The 18,229-nt window shown below is 28.5% G+C and overlaps 2 protein-coding genes across 4 annotated transcripts; one reads left to right on the forward strand and one right to left on the reverse strand.

Moving 5' to 3' along the window:
- Window positions 1–253: 253 nt before the first annotated feature.
- On the reverse strand, window positions 254–4,233 carry LOC114402333 (syntaxin-61-like). Of its 2 annotated transcripts, none has more exons than XM_028364853.1 (7): window positions 4,076–4,233; window positions 3,535–3,645; window positions 2,602–2,715; window positions 2,194–2,375; window positions 1,369–1,459; window positions 945–1,010; window positions 254–794 (listed from the first exon to the last, which is right to left on the reverse strand). In XM_028364853.1, exons 1-7 carry the CDS (start codon window positions 4,127–4,129, stop codon window positions 684–686), a joined length of 729 nt encoding a protein of 242 aa, XP_028220654.1. In that variant the 5' UTR covers window positions 4,130–4,233; the 3' UTR covers window positions 254–683. The 2 variants fall into 2 exon arrangements, with proteins under 2 accessions (XP_028220654.1, XP_028220664.1); XM_028364863.1 differs by having other exon boundaries at window positions 2,602–2,719.
- Window positions 4,234–16,504: 12,271 nt separating this feature from the next.
- On the forward strand, window positions 16,505–18,102 carry LOC114402344. Of its 2 annotated transcripts, none has more exons than XM_028364874.1 (3): window positions 16,505–16,626; window positions 16,737–16,808; window positions 17,012–18,102. In XM_028364874.1, exon 3 carries the CDS (start codon window positions 17,032–17,034, stop codon window positions 17,617–17,619), a length of 588 nt encoding a protein of 195 aa, XP_028220675.1. In that variant the 5' UTR covers window positions 16,505–16,626; window positions 16,737–16,808; window positions 17,012–17,031; the 3' UTR covers window positions 17,620–18,102. The 2 variants fall into 2 exon arrangements, with proteins under 2 accessions (XP_028220675.1, XP_028220684.1); XM_028364883.1 differs by having other exon boundaries at window positions 16,513–16,626; window positions 16,740–16,808.
- Window positions 18,103–18,229: the final 127 nt, after the last annotated feature.

Raw genomic sequence — 18,229 nt, forward strand, 5'->3', positions numbered from 1 at the left:
AAAGAAAACTATTCCAGTCCAATTAATCATATTGCAAAGAAATATATTTATTACAAAATAAATAAGAATTTTTTGAAAAACATTTATAATTACCTTACAAAATAAATAACTTTTTTTAAAAAAAAAAAACTTATTATTTAAAACTTTGCTTTTACTTTTCTTAGTTCTTGGAGCGTTTTAAACTCTAGCAACCAACACTCTGTAATCTCGAATCTTGAACGAGAGACTCTCGGATAATACTATCACTGTAAACTTAAGCAGGTAAATAATTGGTTGATTTGATTTGTATAAGACAGATCATACGCTATTTTGGTACACTCAAAGTCAAAAGTATATAAATTCGAAACACCACGTTGTCGTTACAAAAAGAAAAAAAAACGGCATCAAGCAATACATGCAGGAGAAAATCATCTTAAAAACGAATACTACTAATTTAAATCACGTTTGCGAGCCGTCTTGTTCAGAAACAAAATCCTCTTGTGAAATTTTCAAGTGCGTTGCTTCCTTTTTCATCATAATCAAAATTTTCTACTGCCTTCCACAAATCATCCACAAATCAAAGACGCTTCCATATTTGAGTTTTAGGCATATTTAATGTCTCATTAATCTTGTATCTTCACAGAAGCTTTAAATCTTTTTTCATGTACAAACAAAGCATTGCCAGGGTTCATCGGTCTCACTGACTAGGTGAAGAATACCAAGATGAAGAGGAAAATAAACATCGCCAACAAACCCAATATCATCATGATCTGGCCCTTTGCGCTAGCCTTCTTCATGACCATTGCCACTTTTTTCTGATATCATAAACAATGACACACGCTTCAACTTTCACATTCAATATTCAAAATTTCCCCCCTTATATTATTACTATTTAATGACAGCAATCAGCCGGATAGATAATAAACACTTTAATGAGATAATGGAAACTAGAAGCAGAAACTCACCTGGACAAAATCTAGGCGATTAGATGTACCATCCATCTCATTGCCAAGTTCATCAATAATCTTTTCCTGAAACATCAAGGCTTTAACAATTTAAGGATGAGAAATTTCCCCCAGAAACAAAATTAGGCACGAGAACATGGCTTCTATTGAAGACAATCAAAGCAGATACATAAGTACGTCAATGTTGCCTGGCTTCCTACTTTTGAAACAAAATAGAAAGAATACAAGGGCAGCCCAGTGCACAAGGCTCCCACCTAGTGGGGTTAGGGGAGGATAGAAATACGAAGCCTTAACCCCGCAAGGGAAGAGGCTGTTTCTGGGATTTGAACCAGTGACCTCCAAGTCATAAGGCAGCAACAAGGCTCTCCCTTTAAGCAAACTAGTAAGATCACAGACCAAAAAACATATCAAATGTTAAATCTACCTGCGCAAGGAGCTCTTCATGTATAGTAAGTCCAACACCTCCAATTCTTTGTACACTTAAACTAAGCTCATCCAACTCCTCATCTTGTCTCCTATCAGCACCAATAGATAAAATATAAGTCAAAAATAAAATGGAAAGCAGAGGTTGATTATTTTACCCAAAACTCTTGAGCACTGTATTTCCAGTCTTTATCTGTGTTAAGGCTACCTGCCACAGTCTTTACTCTCCCCCATTTTATTTTTCTTCCACAGAAAAGAAAAAGGGAATCCATCTTTTTAGTTAAATTTCTTATTTAATAGAAATAGTAGATCAAAACAAAACTCAAATAATTAGCAAAGATGATATTAAAAAACATAAATTTATAATTTGTAGAAAAGCACAAGAAACATATGTTCATATGTCCACAGTTTCAAACAGAGGAGCCCACGTATGTCTCAGAAAGCATAGGGGAGGAGTGGACAATATAATTCAATCAACTTAAGAGGTCAAACCAATTACCAAAAATATGTTGTCCACCTTGTATGCACAAAAGTGACTGTCAGTGAGGTTAATATCACGAAGATGTGCACAAAGTCAATTAAAAGCAGGACAAAAGAAAAATATTTAATTCAATCATAGGGGAGGAGCGGGCAATATAATTCAATCAACTTAAGGGGCCAAACTAATTACCAAAAATATATTTTCCACCTTGTATGCACAAAAGTGACTGTCAATGAGTTTAATATCATGAAGATGTGCACAAAGTCAATTAAAAGCAGGACAAAAGAAAAATATTTAATTCAATGCCATATAAAGAGCAAGAGAAAAAGGGAAGGAAAGAAGTACTTTATAAGAAGCATCTGCCTGTCTGATTCTGACTCTATGAAATCATCATTATCCTGGGCAGCATATTGGTTAGATGTAGTTTGATGAGAACTAGGAAGCCTCATTAATTCCCTGTGCATCCCACTTAGACTAGCATTGTTTGAGCCCTTTCCAGCTTCCACTGTTCTCTTTGCTTTGCTCACCTGATAATGTACTACAATCATCCATGAGCACCATACATACATACATACGTACATATATATATATATATATATATATATATAGAGAGAGAGAGAGAGAGAGAGAGAGAAAGAGAGGGAACCTAATATGTGCTAGCAGTAAAAAAGTATTAAATGAACAACTTTACATTGGGTTGAGATTTTTTTTACTGTATTCTCCTAACTCTTACTCAAGTTCAGCTATAGATACCTGGGTGCGAGCATCACTGGTCCACTTCCTCCGGTTTTCAACCTCCACTTCATCAATGCCATACCAAGAAGGATCTCTAGCAGCCACAGAAATTGCTTTGTCCAATTCATCCACCTTTCTATCAAAAAAATTATATTTCAGCAGTTTGAATAGGTTGTAATGCAGAAGGAAAAACCATAGCCTAAGATGTGTGACAAAGAGAGGCTACACTAAGGGTGTGCTTGTGGAGTTGGAAGTAACTTGGTTTCTGTTTCCCACTCTCTGACTAACAACCAACAAAGAGTGAAAGTGAAAATCAAAACATTTCCAGCTCACTCCATTTTTACTCCCATCCTTCCTTCACCTTTCTTGGCATCCCAAAGGGAAGGGATGAAATCAAATTATAAAAGAAACAGAGGGGGGGGGGGGGGGGGGGGGTATTGAAGATCTTGGTCTCCCTTGGGTGCCTAAAGAAATACAATAGGGAGGGGATGGAGTGATGAATAAAACATTACAATTTGTACCAAAAAAATTATTAACATTACAATTTAACAATGATATTTAACTGAAAGCCTGAAATTTACAGAGATTTTGCATCCTCGGAATGATCATAGAATGAATGATTCTTTTGCTTTTATGATAGAAGAATACCATGTATTTGACATAAATTGCAGCAGACCTCAGAAACATTTTAGACGGTTAAATGCAATCCCTCATTTTCCTTCCTACCACTAAAAAAATGCCCTAGCAAGAAAAAGTACTCCTTCCCTCTGACCTAGATTGTACTGTACTATGATCCAAACATTCCTAGAATGTGTACCTAATAATACCTAAATCCCAATTCATACAAATGATGGTAGTACCATATGTTGGAAGACTGAATAAAACTCATTAAAAACATAAATTTATAGGTCTACCAACTTGTCAGGAGTTCAAAAAATACAATTGGTATACCTGCCATGCAATGCTTTCACAACTAGCAAGAACTTCCTTTGATAGACTGGATCGCTCGCCAACATCAGCAGTGTTTTCCCATTGGTGAAAAGTGGATTTTAGCTTATCAATCTTACCAGAAAATGAAAATTAATCAGCCTATATTACATATCAACCCCAAAATAAAATATCGTAAAGTTACTAACAAATCTTAACACCTCATCTCTTTCAGTATTTTTTACTCCAATTACAGATATCCACAGTTACAGATCGCAATTGGGTTTTCTTCAAAATCCAAAATTTGCATACAAAAATGGCACACTCAGATCAACTACATAAACTATTAGTGCAAAAATATCCCAATTATTAATTTTAGCTCAGCAATCAGGTTTGAGAAGATGATTCACGTATAGTCATGGATCCACTGATACAAGTAACAGATAAATCATGCAGAAATTCTAAGAGCATCGCATAAGATATGAAAAATAAAAATGTAAGCTATATTATCCAAATTGAAGCGAAAACGGAACCTAGGTAATATGGGAAAAGAGAAAATACTTACAGATTCTTGAATTTCTTGCTTGACAACGTAGAATGGATCTTGAGCCGAAGGCATCGTGTCTTGCTTTTTCTAAATGCTTCTTCACTCTAAGCACAGGAAATTGGGGAACAGTCACACACTCTGCTTCCTCTCTTCACTTTCATTTCTCAGCTTGTTTTTGCCTACAATACAATATATATGTTAGAAATAAATATAATTAATTGGATTTTATTTAAAGATAAACGAGTTAAAGGAAATAAGAGGTTATTTTCTAAATAATAAAAATGCAAACAAATTAGTGTTTTTTTCTTCTTTATAACGAGTATTTTTGGCTTTTCAAACAACTTTATGATGTTTGTTATTAATTTTTTTAAGGTAATTTTTTTTTACTGCAAGTTAATATTGTTTACTTCATAAGAAATATTATAAAACAAAATTGCAAGATTTATATTGGGGTGATAATGATTAATAATTAATATGCGAAAGGCTGCTATAAAAGCAAGCGAAATATCAGAAAATTTGGTGATAGGCTTAGTTTTTCATGACTATCATCGTATGATAATTTGGTAATATAATATTTTATACCGTTAATGTTTTGGAGTTAAACTGCATGCCTATCTATTATAGCATCTAATGTTATTAACTAATTAAATTATACTCTTTTATATTAATTATTGTACGTTATTGCAACTTGCCTCGGTTTTTTATTTATTTTTAAAATAATAAACCATAAATTAAAGCAATAATTAACCTCTTCATTTTTATTAAAATTTATTTTAATTTTTAATCTATCTTTAAGTTTTATGTCTCACGCTAATGTTAGTAAAAATAAAAGACTTAAATATATTTTTGAATTACTGTAATTTAATTTTTTAATTTTTGTTTTTATAAACTTTTTATTTTATTTTAATTTTTATAAAATGTATTTTTATTTTATTTTTTCGTTCTTAAGATACTTTAAATAATATTTTTTTTATTGTTCAAAATAATTTTTTTATTGTTGAAAGCGTAATCTAAAGTATTTAAGAATAAAAAATAAAACAAATATATTTTGTAATGACTAAAAAATAAAAAAATTATAAAAACAAAAATGAAAAAGAAAATGTTAAATTATGGGATAAAAAATATAAGTCAAAATGAAAACAATGAATTCACTGTAACATGATAGTTGAGATTAACAGTCTTGTAGTACAGTGAAGTGCTAAATAAAATAGATAAAATACATGGAAATGAAATATTGCACAAACATATTGATTTGCCATTAAGTACATTCAGATCCATGCGTAAAAAAACTAAAATGGAATTTATTGTGTGCCACACATCATGGTGATGGTGTGCCTTAGAAATCCATAGTCTGCTCCAGCAAAGATAATGGTGTCCAGACCAGCAGCCTTGTACCTCTATAAAATATACACAAAGATCATATTATGTAGTATTCATTTGCATATAGAACTTCAACAATGGACTTAATTAATACAAATAAAACCAGGAATGTTGCATTAAGTAGGGAAAACAATGCATTGTCCATTGAGAAGGGACATTTTGGAATGTAGAAGGGTATACAAATTCATTAGTCAAATCAAAGGCTCCAAAAATCAGTAGTCTATATAATAGACCTCAATTCACCACATTTTTTTCTTGCTTATTGATATTTGAGACACTAAGTGCATATTTAGAAGTTTGATCACAAGGCGTATATTGGCAAATGTGCCTCTGACCATCACTTCACAGTTTCCCCGGCGAGGAGGCGACTACCATAGGAGTTGAAGTCCTTGTGATCCACACCACGGTCAAGCAAGTACTTTGCAGCAGGACAATCCTTGTGAATTCTCCCCGAGGGCCAAAAGGATCGGATTTTTTTTTATATGGTTAGAATTGATGTAGAGAATAGTTTTCAAACTACACTTTTTTATGTAAATCGTTTGAAGAGCCTAGATGCACATTTGATAATTGTCATGTATTTCTATATTTTTGTATCATTTTGGACAATTAATTGATATCTCTTATGCTTTTAAACTTTATTTATGTTCATTTGAGTAAATTTGAATAAAAAGCTTTGTTTAATTAGGATTTGTTAGTTCAAACCATTTATTTTGGATCTTGGTTTGTTTTCTTGTGTTTGTAGGAGTTTTGTGGCAGCCAGGACCAAACAAAAGAATGTATTAAGAGTGATTTTGATTCGTCAAGGATCCTTTGATTCAAAGTCTAGAGCTTTGAAGGTTTTGTTGAAACAAAATAAGTTTTTGGAAGTTTTGTAGCTTCGCACACTTGTACAAGAAGTTATGAAGGAAACTGTGCACCTGTGCAATGCTAAAATCTAAAGTAACTGAGAATTGTACAGCTCACATAATAGCATTTGTGCAACGATTGCTGCGAGAATCCCCTCTTATTTTTTATTATGTATTTGTTTTGGGCCTAACTCTATTTAGCCCATAACTTTAAATAAATTTGTCTAGTCCAGTGAAAGGTTCCAAGACTTTTACATTTGAGAAAGGAAAAGACACCCAAACGTTCTTGACAACTTTGAATGCAAAGAGATTTGTTCTCCATTATTTCTTTGCTCAAGTGTTTTTTCCTCCATGGCTAGTAGTTAACTTTTCTCTTTTTGTTGGGGTTTAATGTAATTGGTTATTCTTCCATGTAATTGCTACATTATTATTCAATAAAGCATTGTTATCTCTTTTATATTTAATGCCTGTTTTTAACTTAATCATTTTTTTGCATGATTCTTTTTATTCATTTGTAATGGAAAATTCTTTTGAATGGTGAATTGAAGAGAACATCGAGTAATTTTTATGGATAGGGCTATGGTAAAAAGAATTAGACATCAATAAATCATTTTCCTTAATACAAATTGTTTGTTTATACTAATTCAAGGGATTGATAGTATACTTTTAAAGGGTTTAAGTCTTTTGACTTAAAGAATTAAGGTTGAGATAAAATTGTGGATGACTGATAAATTGATAATATAAGTTTGATTTAATATAAATGTGTACTAATTGAATAATAGGAAATTCAATAAAGTTAAACCCCAATGATTTATTTTATTGATTTAATATAAATTTTCCTTGCATACAAAGTGTTTGTTAAAATTCTCAACCCAATATTTCTTCCCTTAATTTCTTTCTTTTTATTTATTTCCTTAATTTATTTATTTGCACACAACTTGTTATTTAAATTTAGTTATTTTAATTCTCTCAAAATTTTGTAGTATATTTAATTACTAAAAATTATTCATTTATCACACAATTGCAACATCCATGAATGTTGATTTCTCAACGGCTTACATTTTACGGTATTTCACATGGTAACACTTTACTCAACTTTTCGTTGGTTGGAATCCTCCATCAGTCAGAATCCACACTTAATTGTAAAATTCTTAAGTGATAGTCTACCGAAAAATATATACATCTTGTTGTTGATATGGATAGTATCAATTAATTTTTTTAAATTATTCTTAATTATACAATCTCATTTTTGTACAACATTTAGATCTCTCTCATTTTAATGTCATTGGTTGAGAATATTACAACAAATTCTTATGAAAATGATATCTTACTTATCTTAGTTTACTACTTGAACAATTTAATACTCTTACCAAAATCCTAATAAAATTACAAGCAATACTCATTAAATTAGTCTATTTATTAAATTAACAATCATTACATTTATCTCTTAGCTTAAGCTTAATTTGGATTTTCTCTCTACTTGGGAGACCTCTTCATTACTAGGCCAAATATCTTTTAAGTACACATTCTTTCCAATTCCTATTGGGCTATTGGCTCTTCATTGAAATCAATGCCAATCTGAAAATGGAAATTGCCGTTGAGCCGAAATTAAAGATATGCATATGGCAACATTTTCCATCTCATGCTTTATCGATTCCTCGCATTTAGAAGTGCAAAAGAGGAAAAAAAATTAAATGATTCAGGAAAACTGAAAATTGGCTTCATCAAGCTTTTGATTGACTTGACTTCTAGATGAAATATGGTATCTATCTATCATACCTTTTTCTTTTTTTTCAAAAGAGATTGATCTGAGGTAATATAGACATTAGACAGTTGCTTACCACTTACTAAAAATGCATAAAGATGTTTGAACAAAGTAGAGCAATATGTAAGTGAACCTCAAACTTTTCAAGCATATTTTTCACGGGGATGAATCCATTGATTAGTCAGTTTTGGAGCTCCATATATCACAGCTACGTGTTAAATTCAACGAACATGTTATAAGTAATTACATCGATCATCGACTAATTTTCTCATTATGTTAGAGTTAGTAGTTTACAAAAGATAACGTACTGTTATATCTGCGGTTTCCAGACAGAATAGAAGCAGCAAGAATGTCTGCAAAGGTTGGAAAAACAGGAATAAATCATATATATAAGAGGTGCTTTAGATAATAAAAAAAATGAAGAAATTGTGCTTTAGATTAAAACAAATCTTAAGTGTTAAGAATACGTAAAATATGAAAAAAAAACAATTTGATAAAATTAATTATTAACATGTAATAAAATTTTAAATAACTTTAATGTTGTTACTTTAAAATATGTTATATATAAATAATAATAACAATAAGGAATTTTTAAATACATAAATAATTTGGAAATAATTCATCATAATTTATTTCAAATGATATTTAAGTATAAAACTAAAATAAAAATTATTATTATTATTATTATTATTAACATTATTTCTATATTTTATATTGAAACATGTTTGAATTTTTTATTTTTCTACTGTTTTTTATAAATTAATTAATTATTTTCAAGTAATTAAATAAATTGGTTTATACTACACAAGAATAGCATATTTACATAAATAATTTTTTTATACTTACATATATTTATTTTATAATTTCTTGATATTATATTGATATCCCTTTGAATTTTTGTTTTAAAAAATATATTTTATAAACTAATTTCTATAAAATATTAATTAAATACCAAATTTGTGTGATTATATATATATATATATATATATATATATATATATATATATATATATATATATATATATATATATATATGAAAAATCTATTAAATTTAATATTCACATAAAATTATACTAATAATATTAAATATTGTATCAATATTTCTTTTTAAGTATAGTTTAATTTTATAAATTATAAAGTAATATATTTCAAAGTCTATATACTAAATTAATATACATTTAAAATTTTATCTTTTATATTATTTGAATATTTTTTTTGGTAAAATGTAAATCAAATAACAAATTTGAGTCAAAGAATTATTTTGTTGATTTATTTTATTTCATCAATTCCCTTGAAAACATGATTCAGTTCGGCCCAAGGCTCAAAACTATATCAACAAGTTAGTATTCCCTTGAAAACATCTTCAGATTCTATTCGTAGTTGGGCCGGATATGATCCAGTTCGGCCGAAGGCCCAAAACTATATCAACAAGCGCTTCTGCACAACCTTCCCACTGATTCTATTTTTCTATCAAATTGCATTATTCTATTTCATGTAATTTTTACGTTACATGATATGTTTGGTAATAGAAATGTTCTTTGTTTTTGTCGTACTAGAACCCAGTGCCTTAAGATCTAGAGATTCACTACGGTAAAGAAATGTAGAGATTACTCTTTTTTTTTGTTAAGATTACTCGGATAGCGAAGGGAAAAGAAAAATTAACCCCTCCAATCGAACATAATTAAAGGCCCAGGCCCAGCATATGCACGGCTAAGAAAGGTCCATGCGAGAAATATATTTCATTGTAAATTTGTAATATTAATTCTAATTATGACATGGACTTCTGGGATATAACCTGTCACCTAATTTTATCTTAAACAATGAGAAAAAAAAATTATGCTCAATTCAGAATTGACAAAAGCTTTTTGTTTATGTAGTAGAAGAAAATTGACTTTTGTTCATTCTTGTTTTATATATATGTCCCACGTTTGTAATTTATGTAAAATACGAAAATAGCTCATTTGTTATTTTTTTTTTTATGTTTAGAAAGAGGCTAATCAAGTGGTCTTTGAAGTCCCTTCAGACTTTATTTCTTTGTATTTGTTTGCACACTGTACTGGAGTAGTTTTTATTTTTAATAGAGGTTTCTAGCCGGGAGTTTTGCCTCTTTTGTCAAAAAAAAGAGTGCATATCAAATGAGATTTTTTTTAATCGGGAGAAATGTGAAATATAAATATAGTTTATTAGATCATATTTGTGTGTTTAAGACTAAAAAAAAAGTTTAATAATTATCCGCATTATATCCTCCTACAACAGTAAATTTATATCCTCTCACTCATTCTACTACATTTTTATTAGAGTTGACAAAATGGATGAATCATATAGTTTATCCTAAAAGTTGGATTAAGTAAACCTACATTCTATATGAACTTGTTTAATCAGACTCAATGGTTCATCGGATCTTCCTATATATTGACTCAATTTTACTTTTTTGTCTAAAATTATACAAATTAAAAAAATTTAAGAAAATATCAAATAAAAATATGCCAAATTGAATTCAGTCTATATTTTTTTTTTTAATTTCTCGAACAAATGTATACTCGTACATTCTATTGATACACCTAACTAATTGTGTCTTTAACACCAATAGGTAAAACATATTGCATGTTAATAATTAACCCGCTCTTATCATATCGCTTAATGATAACTTCCATAATAGGTAACAAATTATCATGTTATCTCATTTAGTCTCTTGCCATATGAACACAACGAGAGGTGGTCTAATTGTCCCCAAGTTAAAAAGGAGTTAAGTAAATTTATCTTAAATGGTGCAATACAATTATAGAATTTGTACATTAAAAATATCAAAATAAATGAGTGCAATTTTATTGAACCACATAAAATGAGGTTATTTAATTTTTTTTTGTTGAACTTTAGTCGGGGTTAATTAGATAAATCCCAAAAAGAGACCTCTGATAAAAGAAGATTTAGCATCATATATATATAATACCAAGTAAGATCGACTTAAACACTAACCACGTCTTAACTTTTACTCTTATTGACTTAAGCATTAGAGGGCATTACAGTTGTGACCTTCCTCTCATCATACCTAACTAAAAAGGTAACTGTAAAGGGCACCAACCCTTCAACTTTCAACTTGAAGGTTTGTGAGAGACACGTGTTTCCTAGCTTTGAGACAATAAAAAACTTAGAAGCACTTTTTGTCGTTGTTGATCTCCTCATTAAAATTATAATTTTACTTTTATAACTTCTATAATTAAAGTTGACATTAAAGATAAAGAGTGATTATTAAATAAATTTCTAATTTTTTTGGAGAATAAAAAAAAACAACTTGAAATGAATTGCAGCCAAAGATATTTATGTCTCCATATTTCACGTTAGAGTACTACTAAGAAAAGTATATATATATATATATATATATATATATATATATATATATATATATATATATATATATATATATATTTACGGTTTTGAGTGGTTTTTTTACCGTGGTTTTCAATTGTTGTTGAAGCTGGAGAAAAAGTTAAGATTTTTTATGATGATTTTTAAATCTTTTTAGGAAATTTTAAGATGATTTTGTCTTAAAATGGTTTTAGAATGTATTTTTTAAAAAAATAAGAATTTTAAGACGGTTTTTCCAAAAATCGTTTTAAAAAGTTTTTGAAAAAACATCTTTTAAAAAAAATTAAAAAATTAAGAATTTTAAGATAATTTTTAAAAAAATTGTATTAGAAAGTAGACTTTTTAAGACTTAGAATATTTTTCTAAAATATATTTTTTTAAAATAATGAAAATATTATTATTAAAAAATTGTATAAATATTATTAAAAAATATTATTTTCTTTATATTTTTTAAACAAGATATAAAATAAAAATTAGATAATATTTGTAATTATAAGAAAAATTAAAAAGTACTTCCTTATATTAAACATATCCTTAAATCTATGTTTAATAGAATGAAACTAAAAACAAACAAACAAAAATAACTATGCAATGTTGCAAGGAGAATTCAAATAAGAAGAATTCTAAACAATAAAATTGATGTGAAATTAATTCAGTCCTTCATGGTTAAAAAAATTTAACAATGTTCAAAAGTGGACGCTGTAAAATATGAAAAGGAAAAACAAATATCAAAATACACTACAAATATCAATATATCATAGAAGCAAGCTAGTTGAATGGAATTACCACATGCGTTTCCCAGGATTTAATACAAATATCTAAATACACGCAGTACAAATGTATGCCCAAAAGATGCCAAATATGTATGACCCAGCTAAAAAAAATAGTTTCATTTCATGCAACTATGTAAATGATTAGAAGGAAAACTTTACCATCTATAACAATCCTACCCAAGCTAAAACAAATAGTTTCATTTCATGCAACTTTAGTCTTTTAAATAAATTAGTAGTCATTGAAGTAATAGAGTTGGATGATTTTTTAGTATTCGAGGTAGATTAATTATTATATCATATATATCAATAATTGTTTTTTTTCCTGAATTAAAAATCATGGATGTTTCTATTTCATTGGACTAGAAATTAATCATGTTTATAATACATAATTATAATTATAAATAATTTAAGAAAGTTTTACATGCAATAAAAATTAAATATAAATTTAACTATTGAATAAATCGTTTTTATTTATATGAAGATAACGAGACCTTACAATCACTGTATCAACAACAGTAATTGTTTGAAAACATAACACTGGAACAAATCTAGCATCCTCAATGCACGTGGGTTGGCCTAAATTCCCATCGTTAACAATGCGAACTTTTGGCTGAATGCGTGAGATTTGTCTTCACTCCTCACTCAATGAATTATGACAGCTACCTTGTCAGCTGAGTAAACTACATTTTTGGTGAACACTCGATGAGTTGATATTGGCATATATGGCATTAATTCTTGAGTGCTCAGATATTACGTACCTAAAAAGAAAGAAATTAAAGAAAACACGTACAAAACTCTCAATTAATACTATACTATGGTATACCATACGGCAACAGAAAATAATAAACATCGTCAAGTATATCCGTATTACATAGTATAATACAAAATTGCATGTAATCCAATAATATCCAACATCAGTGATGCACATTAATTAGACAACAAATGTAACTTCGCAGGAAATAAGTCAGATACATTGCCGTCAGTTTCAATTATATTTCTGTTAAGTTACATATTCAAACACCTTGAGTAGAATCAAATAATTAAGTGATATAACAACTAATTAATATATAACTTTTTCAATTATGACTAAAATCAGTTTATATACTGTGCTAAGAGTTAATTATCGTGGTTCAACACCAGTGCTGTCACTTTACAGCCGCCACCTCAATGCTGTGCATGGCTTATTAGTTTTTAGGGCAAGAAGATTCTGCTCCAACGTATTAATTCTTTACATAAGATTCCCACTAAACCTTGGGAGTAGTTAAAGAACGTTAATTGAACTAAGACAGTGCTGAAAATTAATTATTCTCCCTGACAAAATTTCATATCCATATATATACATACGTTGAATGGTGGCTGGGTAATTGGTGCATGTGGGCCACGTTGATCTTCTTCAACAGCAGAAACTTCCACGAACCATTTCCCTTTGGTTTCAATTTACACAGCTTTTTTCAGAAAAAAAATAAATATTTTGACAAAGCAAATGCTGTGCTAGAACAGAGATCATTTCCGTGTCCTAATTTTCTTTCTCCTTATAGAATTTTAACCTTTTAATTTTATATCTACTAATAGTGTTATGCTACCTTCCTTTCAACTTTATTATTTTATATTAAACTCAAGTATTCAAAAGTCACATTGGATTATAGTTATTTTATTAAGTATAAAATATTTATCGATTTTATTGACTAATTATTTTGATTAGATATTTTTAATTATATTTTTTATTTACAAGACATATATATCTAATATATGTTAATAGATTATAACTAATTTGAATTGGATGGATTTATTTAAGTCTCTTAAAAAATTATTTTCACTTGTAAGACTCTTTTTGAAATCCTGTTCACATTATATATTTGAGTCTTTTTATTTTCAAATGAGATCAGTTTTAAGAAATGTTTTCTTTTTTATTAATTTACGTGACTTTATATTTTTACCTTCAAATACCGTTACTTCAACTTAATTTCACTTAAATTTTAAATTTTAATACATTGTAAATGAAGTATATCTTTTTTTTTTAACTAAAATGAATTTCAAAGTTATCATAGTCCCAATAACCTTAATTTAAATTTGATCTTTAAATCTAAACTTATATATATCAAAAAAACCATTTTTTATATTTTTCTTTTGGATTTTAAAAATATTATCTATTTTATATACTTTCACCAAATAAAAAAATATTTATTAATATTATTTAAATTTATAAGTTTTATTTAAATTTAAAATATTCCTATAACATACTAAAATTGTACTATAACCTTATCACTCTAATCAGAAACATCAGTATATAATATATCCTTCCCTCTTGATGATATGGCCTTAGAATGAAAATAAGTTAAAGAAAAAACAAAAAGAGGAAGACAAGACAAAAAATGGTCGTGTAAGTAGTGTCAAGTGTGCATCATATTTTTTACACACATTCCAAACATTTGTATTCTGGTGTTGTTGAAAACTTTGACTCTTTTGTCTGTTTCCTCGACAATAGCCAGTCTTTATCTGTTAGCCACCCATTCAAAGGGAATGACTGTACCATCGTTCAAGCATGTGTTGTTCAATAAAACATTTAATCCAGAGAGGATCTAGAAATTTATTAAATGACACGACCACAATTTACTCAGCGTTAATTCTCAATTAATGTTCCATTAATAACCAATAATCAAATGTCTCGCGCGCTGCACTGATCGGCGCCTTTACGAAATTTTTTTTTTATCCGATCATATTTTAATATGTATCACAAGTTAATTTTTGTTATAACTATTTTAAAAGTTATTCATATAAAATTCATATCAATCGTAAGTTATAATTGAGAAAAAAGATTGAACAAATTTTTTTATATTATTAATATATGATCATTAAACTCTTTTTTATTTATCTTTTTTATAACGAATCCTGCGTAGTGGGCATGTACTGAAAAGGTAGATATTCTTTACTTCACGAGACTCGTGCGTAAGCAGTTTGTATAAATATGAAAAAACATACCGTTTAAATTATAAAAAGACAGATGTTGAGAAACTAATTTTTTTTATTAATTTATAATTTGTTAAAAAATTCATTGCAGGTAAATGTATTTTGTATAATATATGAATTTTCAATAAAAAATCAATAGAAGTAATTATCAACTTTAGAAATATGTTATAATGACCATATCATTTAATAGTTTAATTTAAGTTAATTATATATTATATTGCACTATTTAATAAACATAGATTTCCCTTAAAAAATGTAAACATAGTATATAGTATTTAATATTAATGTACTGTTAATTTTATATATAGAGAGACCTCTCAATATATATATATATATATATATATATATATATATATATATATATATATATATATATATATATGCGGAGAAATAAAGATAGAAAATCATAACAATATTGTAATGTGTTATAATATTAATATTATAACATATTACAATAATTTTCATGTTTTCTCGTATTATTAGTTTAATATGTATTTTGCTGCCTACCATCTTATTGAATTCAAATATTCTATTTTAATTTATTATATTTATAGTCAATTCTAAAAAATTATGAATTTGCTTCAAAACAATTATTATATATTCATTAATTTATTATTATTATAAGATTATGCATTTGATTGCTTTTTATTTCAATTTTTTTCCAGGTATAAAATTTGTAATTTTTAATTATGATAATAATTTTATGAATATATTTATTAATATGAACATTCATTAATCAACATAATTTTGTTAGTCTATTCCATTTGGTATATATATATATATATATATGAAAATTAATTAATTTGAAATTAAATGCATTTATAAGTTTGTCAATTTAATTAAATGCATTTATAAATTTATAATATTTGAAAATATATTATAATTAATTAATACAAAATTGAATAGTATTATTTATGTTAAATATGTATTACATTTAATAACTATATCATTTAATATAAGTATGTAATTAATTTTCATAATATACTATGTTTATCAGCATTAAGGGATCTATAGTTAAATATTATCCGTAAATTATTATAAAATCGTTAGGATTATTATGAATAGAAGAAATATTTCTTCAAATGTTTAAGATTTGAATTTGATATCTTCAATTAAAGTTAAAATGACTTTATGTTAATTAATTCACATATTTTTACTGTATAAATTATATAATAATAAATGTGATATAAATAAAAATAAAAGGTATTAATTGAAATATTTATAGTTTAAACGGTCAGAGCAGAGATATTAAAAAATATGTGTTGAAAAATTAAAAAAAAAAAAAAAGATAGTGGGCATGTACATGTACCACGTTGTAAAAAGTTAAACCTGTGAGGTCCCAGACTTAAATACGTGGACACCCATCATTCAGTGGACAACACTGTCTCATTCTTTCCCCTTCAGAGAGAAAGAACTTGTTGCTATCTCTTTGCTGCTTCTCCCTATAATCTCTCTGCAAACTCGTTTGTTCAGGTAAGACAAAATATTATGAATTTTCACTCACCATCATATATTATATAGTCAGTCAAATTCAAGTTCTTATGGTATCAGAATTCAACTCATTTTTTCTTTGCATATTCCAGCAGGAAACCACTTTAGAATCAACATCAAGTTGGGTTATTTCATGCTTCTGATTCCCAGACAACAACAAAAAGGTGGTTCCTATTTTTCCTCAATAAAATACCAAATATCTTACTGTATCAAATATAATCACCTCCTGTGATTTACATTTTTGCTTCTTAATTTCTCCCCTCAATTTCCAAATTCTCCTTTTTGTCTTTTGCTTAAACCAGTGAAAATTCTAGTTCAATCATTTGAGATAATTTTCTATTCACATTTGTGTTATGTGACTATGCAGGAAGCAGTGATTGATTTGCTATGGAAGATAAGTATAGTCTAGGCAGGCAGCATAGTGGGATATGGAAGTCCTTGAGAGATGGAGAATTTGATGAAGAAGAAGTTTGGGATGTTTTCAAGAACAGAAGTGATTATGGTTCTTCTTCTTCTGGGGTTCGCAAGTTCAAAGACAAGGGTAAATCCTCTTCTGTTCCTGCTAGGCCTAGTTCAGCCAGAATGATCCCAAGATCTAGCAATAGCAGTAACAATAGCAGTGCTAGTTCCTCCAATGAAGCCAAGGTTCTTCAGCAATCAGCACCTGTCAACATTCCTGACTGGTCAAAGATATATAGGACTAAAACCCCCAAGAATAGTGTTTCAAGGTTTGATGATGATTATGATGGTGATGGTGCTGCTAACTATGGTGGGGATAGTGATGAGGATGGAGAGGAAAATGATGAGAGTGATTCCAAGCTTCCTCCACATGAGTTTATTGCCAGAAGGCTTGCAAGGAGTCGGATTTCCTCATTTTCTGTTTTAGAAGGTGCTGGGAGAACCCTCAAAGGTAGGGATCTTAGCAAAGTAAGGAATGATGTACTCTCAAAAACTGGTTTCCTTGAATCACTATAAACTATAAAGGGGTCTCTTCAGTAGTGATTTACTAGTATAAAAGTGCGTTTGGATTAGTTTTATGGTAAAAAATAATCAATTAATTTTTCATGGTGAAGGTAAAGCAACAAATAGTTGCTTCTACTTTTTCATGGTATCGGTATCACCATGATTTTGTGGGGTAGAATTGATTCTTATGTATTATCCAAACATGCTAGTAGCGCTTTTACATTTGGGATGTACATTAGGGTTAGTAGTTAGAGGTTATTTAGGAATGGATGTTGTGTTCATATGCTTGGGGTATAAAAGAATTGTTTAGCCATTTACTATGAAAAACAATGAACCAAATTGGTTGTGGCCATCATAACTGATTTCAATCTCCTTCTGTTATATCAAATTCATGGGATCAGATGTGTGGTTTTGAGCATCCATTCAAACTTAATGGTGAATCATAATTGTAAAGCCATAAAACATTTTGAAGGATACAAGTGTTTTTCTCTTTTACTTTGACTGTGATTTTCTGTGAGTTTTTGTTTTCTTTTCCCTTGTTTTCCCTGTGTACAAGTCCAACTCTCCAAGCCTTGGCCTAGTTCCCTAGTTCTTTATTACTCTGTAATGAAGAAAGATTCTG

The sequence above is a fragment of the Glycine soja genome, chromosome 2 (genome assembly GCF_004193775.1).
Source record: "Glycine soja cultivar W05 chromosome 2, ASM419377v2, whole genome shotgun sequence".
NCBI classification, from domain to species: domain Eukaryota; kingdom Viridiplantae; phylum Streptophyta; class Magnoliopsida; order Fabales; family Fabaceae; genus Glycine; species Glycine soja.